Source organism: Alosa alosa, chromosome 10 (genome assembly GCF_017589495.1).
Source record: "Alosa alosa isolate M-15738 ecotype Scorff River chromosome 10, AALO_Geno_1.1, whole genome shotgun sequence".
Lineage (NCBI taxonomy): Eukaryota > Metazoa > Chordata > Actinopteri > Clupeiformes > Clupeidae > Alosa > Alosa alosa.
In genome coordinates, this window is record NC_063198.1 from 31,544,897 (window position 1) to 31,557,396 (window position 12,500).

Consider the following 12,500-nt stretch of genomic DNA (forward strand, 5'->3'; position numbering starts at 1 on the left):
ACTGCACTAGCTGATTCTACATAGCACAACTCTTCAGCCAGGCAGATCAGCTGATTAGTGAAATCACTTGTGTTAAAGCCCGAGGCACCCCCATTGAAAAAGCTGTTGGTAGCATCGGCTAACTAGCGCCAGATTTCGGAGTGCAGCGGACAAGCCGAGATGAGCTATGAGACATACGTTCACACTCGGTATCATGTTTCAACACACTTTAGGTCAATATCACACCGGAATTCTCCTTTAAAAGCACAGTTGGGATCAGTGAATATTGCAAGACTTGTTTCTTGGGAACCCTGCATGGGAGCGAGCATGTGCTAGCAGAGAGCTGCTCCACGCATCCAAAAGGCCAGCGATCATCTGTGCCACAGTACAGGCTGTCTTTAAAATGCTGTGTGGAAACAAAACAGGCTTTGTTAGCAGCAATAGTTGGCAAGCATTTTCACAAAACACAAATGAATGCACAAATAGACACACACACACACACACACACACACACATGCACACACACACACACACACACACACACACACACACACACAGCTCATATACACACACACACGTCCATACATACACAGACAGCACAAAAGCAGCTTGGTGCGCACAGTGGCTCACTTTGCCTTGGCGCGCTTGTTTACAGAACGCGGGCCGCCTTCGAGGCGAAGCTCCAGAGAAGCAGCCGGACAACAGATTTCCGCGTGCCGCAGTCAATATGCACCATGTTCAACGTGATGGTGGACGCCAGGGCCCAGTCGGCCAAGCTGTGCGCCATGGAGCTGGGCCAGGAGGTATGTGAAGAGCATCTAGCCGCCTCTCTCTCGTCCCTCTCTCTGCCTCCCAGGCACCACCACCACCACCACCCACACCACCACCACCCACACCACCTAACCCACACCACCACCACCACCACCCACACCACCTAACCCACACCACCACCACCCACACCACCTAACCCACACCACCTAACCCACACCACCACCACCCACACCACCTAACCCAACACCACCACCACCCACACCACCTAACCCACACCACCTAACCCACACCACCCACACCACCACCACCCACACTACCTAACCCACACCACCCACACCACCACCACCACCCACACCACCACCCACACCACCTAACCCACACCACCCACACCACCACCACCACCCACACTACCTAACCCACATCACCCACACCACCACCACCACCACCCACACCAACTAACCCACACCACCACCACCCACACCACCTAACCCACACCACCACCACCACCACCCACACCACCTAACCCACACCACCCACACCACCTAACCCACACCACCTAACCCCACCACCACCACCACCCACACCACCTAACCCACACCACCACCACCACCACCCACACCACCTAACCCACACCACCCACACCACCACCACCACCACCCACACCACCTAACCCACACCACCACCACCCACACCACCTAACCCACACCACCACCACCCACACCACCACCTAACCGACACCACCACCCACACCACCCACACCACCTAACCCACACCACCTAACCCACACCTCCACCACCCACACCACCCACACCACCTAACCCACACCACCCACACCACCACCCACACCACTCACACCACCACCACCCACACCACCACCAATTGGGAAAATCTATTTTAGACTTTAGTGTCTGTTTGCACTATATATTTTTTATGATTTAAATTTTTCTATATTGCATTGGCATATTGCAGAATATATACAAACACAAAGGTTTAAATTATATACAGTACATTTAGGATATTAATAATAAAAAACGGTATGTATATTTTTACAATATGCATATTAAAAACCTCAAGTCAAGTCAAGTTTACTTATATAGCGCATTTCATACACAGAGGTCATTCAATGTGCTTTACATAAACAAAACCAAATAATAATAACAAATAAAAGCATAGAAGGGCAATATAGTCAAAGAATAGTTCAAAAGGTAAAGATCATAATAAAAAGAAAACATAAAACACAAGGTAAAATAATTTAAAAAGAGGTATACGTTTAGTTTCTATTGTATTGTCTTTATTTTATATTTTGTATATTTTATATTTAATACAAAATGTTATATTGTTTGCTTTATTGTTAAATTGTTATTATTTCTGTTGTTTGACAACATTTTGCCTGATTGTGCATGTGCTTTAACGGCTGTTTGCTGTTTATGTTTTTCACTTGCTATTCCAGTCACATCGTATGTCTGCTCTTCCGCTCCCTTTCTTTTTTTCTCAATCTTTCTCAAAGTTTGTTAGAGACTGGGTAAGTGTAGCTCACTATTCAATTGAATTCTCACCCCAAGGTCCCCGATGTACAATTAGCAACTGTCACAGTTCTCCCCTCCCTCCTGTTGCTCTAAATTGTTTTGATTCCATTACCATATGTGATACATACTGTAACTCTGACTATTCGTGGCTAGGAAGTGCGAGCTCTCATATCCGTAGGATCTAGAGCCAGGTAATAATTATCTGGCAAAGTTAATTGCCCAGAAACCACTCCACCAGCGAATTATAAAAGACAAAGGATTACAGACACACACACACACACACACACACACAGACACACACACACGCACACACACTTCACTGTCGCATACTGCCATGTTAGAATAATAACAAATCTTCCACAGAGCCCAGGGGCCTGAAGTGAAGCCTCTGGGGTTTCCTGTGTGGGGTCTGACACGCTTTCCCCTCTTTTCAGCGGCAGTACCACTCTCAAATCGACAATCTCATTGAGGAGACGGTGAAGGAGATGATCACCCTGCTGGTTGCAAAGGTACCCTTTCATTTTCCCCTCAGGGCTGCTCCTGTGTGCCGCTGGGCCTCTGTGTTCACACACACACACACACACACACACACACACACACACACACACACACACACACACACACACAGCGCGCGAGACACTGGAGAGAAGATAAGGGCCACACGTAACCAGCCATTTTGGCTCTCCTCTCCTCTCCTCTCCCCTCCTCTCCTCTCCTCTCCTCTCTCTCCTCTCTTCTCCTCTCCCCTCTCCTCTCCTCTCCTCTCCTCTCTCCTCTTCTCTTCTTCTCTCCTCTCCTCTCCTCTCCTCCTCTCCTCTCCTCTCCTCTCTCCTCTCCTCTCCTCTCCTCTCTTCTCTTCTCATACAGTGCACACCCAATAGCTCGCTGCCGTCAGTTGTGACAGTTCCATAAAATGCATAACCAGCCATTTTGGTTCTGCTCTCCTCTCTTCTCTTGTCTTCTCTTTTCTGCTCTTCTCTTCTCTTCTCATTCCGTCCTGCAGTTTGTGGTCATTCTCGAGAGTGTCCTGGCCAAGTTGTCCCGCTACGACGAGGGAACACTCTTCTCATCCTTCCTGTCTTTCACAGTAAGAGTCTCTTCAGAATCCATCAAATTATATCACTTTCATCAACACGAAGAGAGACTTTCCTTATCGTTGGTCAGTGTGGGCACTTTTACCGTTACAGTAATCTTTATAGTTATTGTTCTTGGTGTAAACGACCCTTTTGTCCATCAGTTCCAGCTATTTTATTTTTTATTATTTGTAATTTTTGAAATTTTTGGAACATTAGTTTGTTTTGCCTTTCTATTGTTGTTTCTCTCTGCACACACAAAGAAAGGGCAGGTTTGCACTGAGCATCTCAGCAGAGCTGGGTGCGTTTGGCTTGTGATTCTCTCACCCTGCTCATGCCTCACACAGTGTCTGTGCACCGCAGTCTCTTGTCTGTGCCAAACACTGCCACACTTCACCCAGAGGCGTAGAGAGCTGCGCTGGAGATATATTTTAATGTCAGTTCAACCGCTGTTGACGTTGGGTGGCATTGCTTTCACACGAGTCTCTCACAAAGAGGCTTTGACACGCACGACTCCGCCTCTGCCTTTTGTAGTCATAGTAGGTGCCTTACTAGCAGGGGTGACAATGTTCAAAAACAATCTTGATAAAAAAAAAAGCAAACACCTCACCTTTTTTCTAATTTCTTTCCAACTTAAAGGTGAAAGCAGCCTCAAAATATGTGGATGTGCCTGTAAGTGACAACATACTTATTATTCATGTTTGTTCCTCCCGCTCTGTGCGCTTGTATGTGTCATGTGTGTCTTTGTGAGTTTTTAAATGTGTGTCTATTTGTGTGAAGTGTTTTCTTTATTCTAATTCAGTAGTTGGCTCAGTGTCAAGTAAAGTCAAACTTTCTATAGCACGTCATCCATAAGGCAGCACAATATGGTTTACATACTGTTGTACATTAAGACATTCCCAGGACAACCATACGTGGAAGTACGCATCAACACATCAACACATCAACGCACAAATACACAAGCATGCCTCTCGTAATTCAGTTTGTGTAGGCCTCTCAGACTGCTTAGCTGTGGCATCCCTGTGATATGACGTACATATACAGTCTGTGGCAGGTGGCACTTCACGCTCCAGAAGCACTCACGACAGGCTAGTTTCTGAAAGGGAACGAGTCTGTGCAGATGGCGTTTGGCCATGCGCTCTGTCTTTACCCACAAATGGCCATTCATAAGGATATGTGCAGAAAGCCCCACGGTGAGGCCTGGCTACGCTAACGTTAACACTATGTTCACACGCTCTCCTCCAGAATCACTTCAGAGAGTCTTAGCCCCGCAGTGAGGCCTGGCTACGCTAACGCTATGTTCACGCGCTCTCCTCCAGAATCACTTCAGAGAGTTTTAGCCCCGCGGTGAGGCCTGGCTATGCTAACGCTAACGCTATGTTCACGCACTCTCCTCCAGAATCACTTCAGAGAATCTCATTTAACTGCCAATGCTTTGGCCTGATGAATGAGTCACATGTGTACATGCATCTCCCGGTGATTGTCAGCAAAGTCCACATGCTTAGTGCCCTGCTTTGTTTATCATGGCTCAGAAGCCTGAAGAAGTAGGCATTGTGTCTGGGGTAATTATTTGAAGGAGTACACATTGTGTCTGGGGTAATTATTTGGAGAATCGCACAAAATCAAATTATGTCGCAGGAACTTGCTAATTTGCACCCTTTCGAAAACGCCCTGGAGACGTGTGGAGCAAGTTCAATTTGCAGCGACTGACAATTACCAATTCTGATGACCTGACCTCCTCCTCTGTTGAGTGATGGATCGCCTTTTAAAAATGTTAGACAAGCTTTTCATTTGCCACTGCATCATCTTGTGTGAATATCTGTCAGTATCAGATGCCGCTGTCTTCCAGTACATTTCCACTGGGCTTGTTAATTTAGTTTGGACTACTCTGTTCACTTCACTAGCGCTGGGTCTGACACATTGTGTTTTGCCAATACAGAGGCTTTGGAGAGCCCTCTCTGAAATGGACATCTGCAGGTCTTGAGTGTGTGCCTCTGCAAATGAAACACCTCTAGAGAATGAACCGCACAGCTAATAAAGTAACCCCCCCTCCCCCATGCCCCCCCCCAAAACACCCCCAAACAACACAACAGTGTATACCCAATAGTGTGCTGCCGCCAGTTGTGACAGTTCCATAAAACAATGTCATAATTTGATAATTGACTTCTGCCTGCAACAGACAATGTGAACACAAATTGTACCTCGCTGTGTCACAACAGGTGATGAATTTAGAGCAGGAAAAAAATCAGACGCCAGATGACAGAGCGACTGATGGTACACTTCCATGTTAACACTTTTAATGAAGCCTGAGGGTGTAATTAATCACCAAGTCCCGATCAGTTATGCATGCATTTAGAATTATCATTTGACACAGTATGTAGGAATGCATCTTGTGGTTTACCATAGTTGTAAACGGCCTTATATCCTTCTGGTATAATATAATAATTCTTAAAAAAAAAAAAATAAAAAAATATATATATATATATATATATATATATATATACATATATATATACATATATATATATATATATATATATATATATATATATATATATATATATATATATATATGTGTGTGTGTGTGTGTGTGTGTGTGTGTGTGTGTGTGTGTGTGTGTGTGTGTGTGTGTGTGTGTGTGTGTGTGAACAAACCCTGTTAATATTGCCAAGCCACACAATAAATATGTGCAAATCTAAATATAAGAGTTTAGGGCTCTGGATTAATGAATGTTTGATACGTTTATTGTGAAAAGAGAGAGAGATACTGTTTTATATGTTTACTGTGGAAAGAGAGAGAGATACTATCCAGTTCTGCAGTACTGCTCTATTCCTATCCTCCGTTCAAACTGTCCCTTTCTCTGTCCTTCTTCTGTCTGTCTGGTCCTCCCTCTCACCTGTGTCTGTGTCCCTGTCTGCTCTGTCTTCCAGAAGCCGGGGATGGACGTGGCCGACAGCTACGTGACCTTCGTCCGGCACTCCCAGGACATGCTGCGGGATAAGGTCAATGAGGAGATGTATATAGAAAGGTTATTTGATGTAAGTAAACGAATGAATGCCAGCTCCTCCCAAGCACTAGAGGAGACCCTCTAAAATGGGACATCACAACCTGATGAGAGGGATAAGTCACATTTTGAGGCTTCTGCACGAGCTGCAGCTGTGTCTTCTTTTCTGACTAAAATTCCTCTGATTCTCTCTCTCTCTCTCTCTCTTTGACTATCACTCTGTCTATCTGTCTCTTTACTCCCCCTCTTTACTTGTTAGTTGCTAAGCTCCTGTTTTCCAGCTCTAGTGTACAAAAGCGTGCAGTGGTTTGGGCCGCGAGTAGCGGCCACCTTTGTCTCCCGCTGGCCTCCTTTGTGACCAATATGTGCGGAGACCTGGAGGGGGATTATCTTGAGCGGTGTTCTCTCACACAAAGGGTCAATTCACAGGGCTTAGGCAGTGGACTCAATCATCCCACAAAGTAAGCAACGCTCTAGTTTACAGAAAGTCAAAGTACACACACACACCAATACACACACACAGACATGACATCCAAGAGATGGATAACACAAATAGTGTTACCTGTCATAGTTTTGATTTGATTATGTAATTATCCAAATGTCATGTTTTATGTAGTAAAGTAGCATGTAAAGGAATCAGAAGAGACATTCGAACCAAGACCTCATTTAACCGGGAACTGCCCCATTTCTTAAGTAAATCTTCTGCTTAGTGGATATAAATGGAGGGGTACTCTTCAGACGTGAGGCTTATTGTCATGCAAACTTAAAGCAAAAGAATGAGGAAGGGAGGGAGGGGGAAAGAGAGAGAGAGGAGAGAGAGAGAGAGAGAGAGAGAACACTGTCTTAAGTGATGACCAGAGTCATCAGGGTTATAATCCTTTGTGATGCATGTCAAGCCAACTGTTTGCTATGTTTTGAGCGAGGTCTGTGCGCTTTGCGCCAGCGGTTTGTCGTGGCTGTGCCGGCGATGGAGTGTATTTGTGTCTTGACTGTGGCTTCCTTTCTGACCCGCTGTGTCTATGCTGCCTGAACGTGTCTGAATCGCCATTGTGTTTTTTTCGGGAAAAGGGGCGAGAGCTTGTTTCTCTCTCCTCCGACTCCTCTGTCGCTCTCTACTTGTCGTTTGGAATGTCTGGCAAAAAGAGATCTTTAGCTACTTGTTTGTCACCCCCCTCCCCCCCCCCTCCCCCCCCCCCCCCCCTCCCCCACTTGCTTTGTTCCATCTGAACAAGCTTCATGCTTCATCTTCAGCTTTTTGTTGTTTTGTTTTGTTTTTGTGCATCTGCCTTTGTTTACCCAGTGCCAAACAACAAGCATCATTTTATCCCACCCTTCAGTTATTTATCCTCTCCTGTCTTTCTCTCTCTCTCTCTCTCTCTCTCTCTCCCTCTCTCTGTTTCCTCTCTCACATGGTCCTCCTTCACTCTCGCCTGATTAAAGTGGAACTTATCTCTCCTGTCGAGTTGTTTTATCACATTATGTCAAGTGGCATGATTCCGAGTCAAATAATCTTCCTGTGTACATCTACAAGCATGACCCTCCTCCTCAGAGATTTGCTCCATGCGTGCTCACTCAGGCATCCTGCTCCCTCCTGCCCACCCACCCACACACACACACACACGCACACACTCAGACGCACACACTCAGAACACACACACACGCACACGCACACGCACACGCACACAGACACACAAGCACACACACACATACAACACACACACACACACACAACACGCACACACGCACACATACATACACACACACACATACACACAACACACCCACACACACACACACACAACACACACACACACTCACAGCTCTTACATTGTACCTTGAAGCCCCCACCTTCCCTACCATCGTTCCCAACACTCTCTTCCCCCGACACACACACACACACACACACACACAGATGTATAGCCACACATTCACAGCACACCCTTAACTGTGTCAAGGGGACAGGCGAGCTAACTGTCAGAGGCACAGAAGTAAATCCTTCAAAACAACCCCTGCAAGAGAGAGAGAAAAAAAGAATCTGTTGAAATGATATCCAATCTGGCCTTGTCACTGGCGAGATCTCATCAGTACGCATTTATTATTATTATTATTTGAATATGTATTATTTATTAGTTTTCTTGTGATTATTTTATTTGAAAGGATTACTCCATCCTCCACTGCCAATCATACCATGTACTGTTGTTTTGAAGCCAGACACATAGGTCTGCTTTAAAGGATCTTAAAAAACACATGGCAAAGAAGGAAATATCAGGTCAAAACAAACAACATGCCCCATGGTTATTATTAGGCAACTAACCAGGCCATAGCCTGATGGTTGATTTAGGTACAAATGTCAACAAAAATGTCCTATCTGAGAAATTATCCAATTCCATTCTCGTATGTGCACTTTGAAGACGCATATAGAGAAAAGATGTTGTACAGTGTAAAAGCACTGTTAAAAATGTCCAAGGTTATGGAGAGAAGTATCATTGGAGTGTTACCTTTTTGCAGGGATCCTGTGTCATGGTGGCAAGCAAACAGTTCATCCGTAGGACATGATTTGGAGAGGTGCCTCACGCTACACAAATGTCCCCGTGTCTCACCAGCATGCTTATTTTGGTCACACTTTATTTGTCATTAATGGCCACTGAATCAGACGAGTTGGGGGGCGTGTCCCTTGAGAACAGCCTGATTTGAGGACATTTGTGCAGCATGTGCGAACATGAGTTGGTTTACTCAATTGGTGCATCTTCATTTCTCTGTCCAGACTCCCGTTTTCCATTCATGTCCCTGAAGGGCGTTCAGGCTGAACAAAGGCAGCGGCCGGCGGGATTTTAGGATGTGGGATGGCCCTTTGACTTTCCTCTCTCCCCCAAGTGTGGTGTGCTAATCTGCTGTCTGTTGAATGGCGCTCGGGCTCGCCTATAATTGTGTGTCTGTTCGGGGCTGGTCGAGGTTTTGAAGTACGCACGGTTTGCGTCCATTGGGGTTAATTGGGTTCAAAACATGGATTTCTCACAGCCAAGAGATGGCATATTAAGCACAATAAGAAGATTATATGCATGTGGCTCACACTCATTTTAAATATGTCTGTAGTCTGCTCTCATAAATTCATTTCATAATGCTGAACTCAGCCATATGGAGTCGAAAAAACAATGCCATAGCCGTGTGAATGATACCACAATGGACAAACAATAGCATTACCACGCAAAATCAAGAATCCCTTGAAGCAGTCTCATTTTAGAAATAGAAAATGAACAATGTGTGTACTGCTGTGTTCTAAAGAAATTAATTGTGGTAGTTTGAGTATGTGCAAAAATATATTTCACTTTGTAAGTGATATTACTGCATTTTGTTTGCTAATACATAATATAACCACTGAACTGCAAGGTGTTTTTATACTATCATATTTTAACTTTTTTGCAGTAGGCTCAAGCAGTAGATGTGCTTGTGACTGTGTGTGGCTGTTCTCATACTAAACCATGCGCGCCATCAGTGGATGTGCCTGTGAACACACACACACGCACACACACACACAGCAGTGGATGTGCCTGGGACTGTGTGTGGCTGTTCTTCTACTGAGCCATGCTGACCCTGCAGCTTTCCTGGACACAGATGGCTTTTGGGGCCGTGGCTTTTACACAGGACCAGTTTTTGAGAGCGCCGCCTAAGAGGCACCAAATTGTGTGGTGGCACAGATGGAACTCTCAGACCACTGAGTGAGTTAAGTACGGGCAGGCAGAGAGAGTGTGTGTGTGTGTGTGTGTGTTGGGGGAGGGGGTGATGTAGCAGAGGGTGAGGATAGGCCAGGGTTTGGTTTAAGGGTGGGGGGGGGAAAAATTAATTTCTCCATGTTGCCTTCCTCCTGCTAGTCCTTGAAAGAACAGCTGAGGGAATACAGATTAAAACAGCTGTGCTTAACGTACTGGCCCAGGCTCATCTGCTTAACTCGGACCCCAGTGCACAGATCATTGATTAAAAAAAGCCATCTCTTTATCTCCGAGCTGACCACGGGGCAGCAGTGATACACTGTCCGCGCCGCGGTCGAGCCGTCTGCGCAGGGCGCTGTGCCAGCCTCGGACCCCAGTCGGCCACAGATACGCGGATTACACGGGTCAATTATACACTTAATCTGCCTCGCAGGGGATTAGAGCCTCTCCTCATTGATTGATTCGTAGCGTTTCCGTTGACCTTGGCAGTTATCAGATTGGGCGAGATTGCACTTTATGACGACGTTAAAACTCTTTAATCAGCAAGTACAGCAAACTGGTTCACAGCTCACGAAGGAGGGGTGTGTGATGAGAAGAAGGGTGGGGGCTTAGGGGGGGGACGGAGACATGATTGCTGCTACTGCTGCTGCTGCTGCTGCTGCTACTGAGCCACTGTCGTAGCGGCTTGCGACTGCTTATTCCAATGACCTGTAATACCACTTCACTGTCTGGGACTCTTTACCACTTCACAGGCTCAGTTCATGAACCGCTGACCCAAGTGAACAGTTTAATCAACTTTTAAGACGGCGACGCAAAGTTAACACTCTCTGAGCCAGTGACCCGGAGATCAGTAGCGAGCAGCCTGGGCATCACTGCATGCTCTTTCCAGCGCCCGCAAACCTGCCCTCTGCTCACACACTCGCCCACAGAAAGGGTCAGTCGATTGTGCCTTTCCGGAACATTCTCTTCTCTTCAGCATGGCATCATAGACGCTTTTTATGGGTTTACTCAAAGAAAAAGAAAAAAAATGAAAGGACAGCACTTACATAGGATTGATTCAGTGCAGTTGTTAAGAATTTTTGTGTTGCACGTTTTTGAGAAAATAAGTGGAAAGGTCCTGCTGATCTGGAAGACTTGTAGAGTTGTATAAACATCACTGGCTACAGTGGCTGGTGGGGAATAGAGAAATAAAATACAGAAGCACTCTCTCTCTCTCTCTCTCTCTCCCTCTCACTCTCTATCAATCTTTTTTCTCTCTCTGTGAGCCTGACTGTTCATTTCAAATCAAAAAAGCTCCTAACCTGGCTGCAAGTAGCTTTGCCTTTGAGGGACACGAAGGACAAATCTTTTCGGATTGCTTTGCCCTTCTGGTTTAGCTCCTGGTTATTTTGTCCTGTGTCTTACCCTCGCCAACGACTTTTTTCAAAGGACAGTCTCTCAAAAGAGAAGCATGACCCTCTTGATGCCTGTACAAATTCAGTGCTGAAAATACAAAAGGCAAAATGGCCTATCCATTGACATATTAGGAGTACTGCAATTTATCTTATTACAAATTAATTGTAACTATAGGAATTAGGAAAATAGGATTTTTTTCGAGAGCCATAAAATGGTGCAATGAAAATAAATCACATACATTTAAATACATAGCATTCCTGACATTCTTGACACCTCCAATAATTTTGACCTTGAAAAATAAATATTTTTTTGTTGTTTCCTAGCACAAGGCATATGAAAAAAAACAACAACAACAGTGAAATGTGTTGTTTTTTTACATCATCATCTGCATAAATCCAACACGGAGACTCGATGTCCTCTTATTGTTTTTCATGCCGCTTCCAAATCTCTTTAGTTTGAAATAAACCAATTGAGAGAAAAAGAGCTTTGGATGAGTAATGGAAAAGCTAGTGGGTCAGACTGAACAAAAGACTAAGGAACAGGTAGATGCACACTGTTGCTGTTCAAAACACGCTAAAGGGGTTTCGCTTCCTTCCTGATGAAGCCTTGGCACTTGTAAGCAGCTTAGTTTCTCCATAATTACTGGCTGAGAGGATTCTTTTCTTTCCTTTTTCTCTTTTTTGTTCACCCCTCTCTCATTTTGGCCGGCCGAGAGATGTGAAAGACCCTGCGGCGGGTCCTTCACTGCAGAGGTTAATGGAGACGGCAGAGCTGGCATAAAGGGGGCCATTTTACCAGACGACATATGTATATTCAGAGGATATTGAATCTGAATAAATATTACCCTTATTGGACGTTTGTGACCTTGTTTTCTTGTGGGTGATGTAACCCCACATTTTTTCTCTTGTCTCCCATTCCTCCCTCTCTCCTCCCTCTCTCTCTCTCTCTCTCTCTCCTCCCTCTCTCTCTCTCTGTCTGTGTCTCTGGTTGTGTAATGTAAAGGGCGGTATGGTGGCATTTGCTTGATTAACTTGTCGGACAAAAG

General features: G+C 45.3%; 1 protein-coding gene across 1 annotated transcript in view; it reads left to right on the top strand.

Moving 5' to 3' along the window:
• cadpsa (Ca2+-dependent activator protein for secretion a) overlaps nt 1-12,500 on the top strand; it is a 136,570-nt gene that overhangs the window by 114,367 nt on the left and 9,703 nt on the right. Inside the window, exons 23-27 of the mRNA XM_048255721.1 lie at nt 635-782; nt 2,711-2,785; nt 3,280-3,363; nt 3,989-4,021; nt 6,280-6,387. Coding sequence (XP_048111678.1) covers nt 635-782; nt 2,711-2,785; nt 3,280-3,363; nt 3,989-4,021; nt 6,280-6,387 — 448 coding nt within the window. The remainder of the gene's footprint in view (nt 1-634; nt 783-2,710; nt 2,786-3,279; nt 3,364-3,988; nt 4,022-6,279; nt 6,388-12,500) is intronic.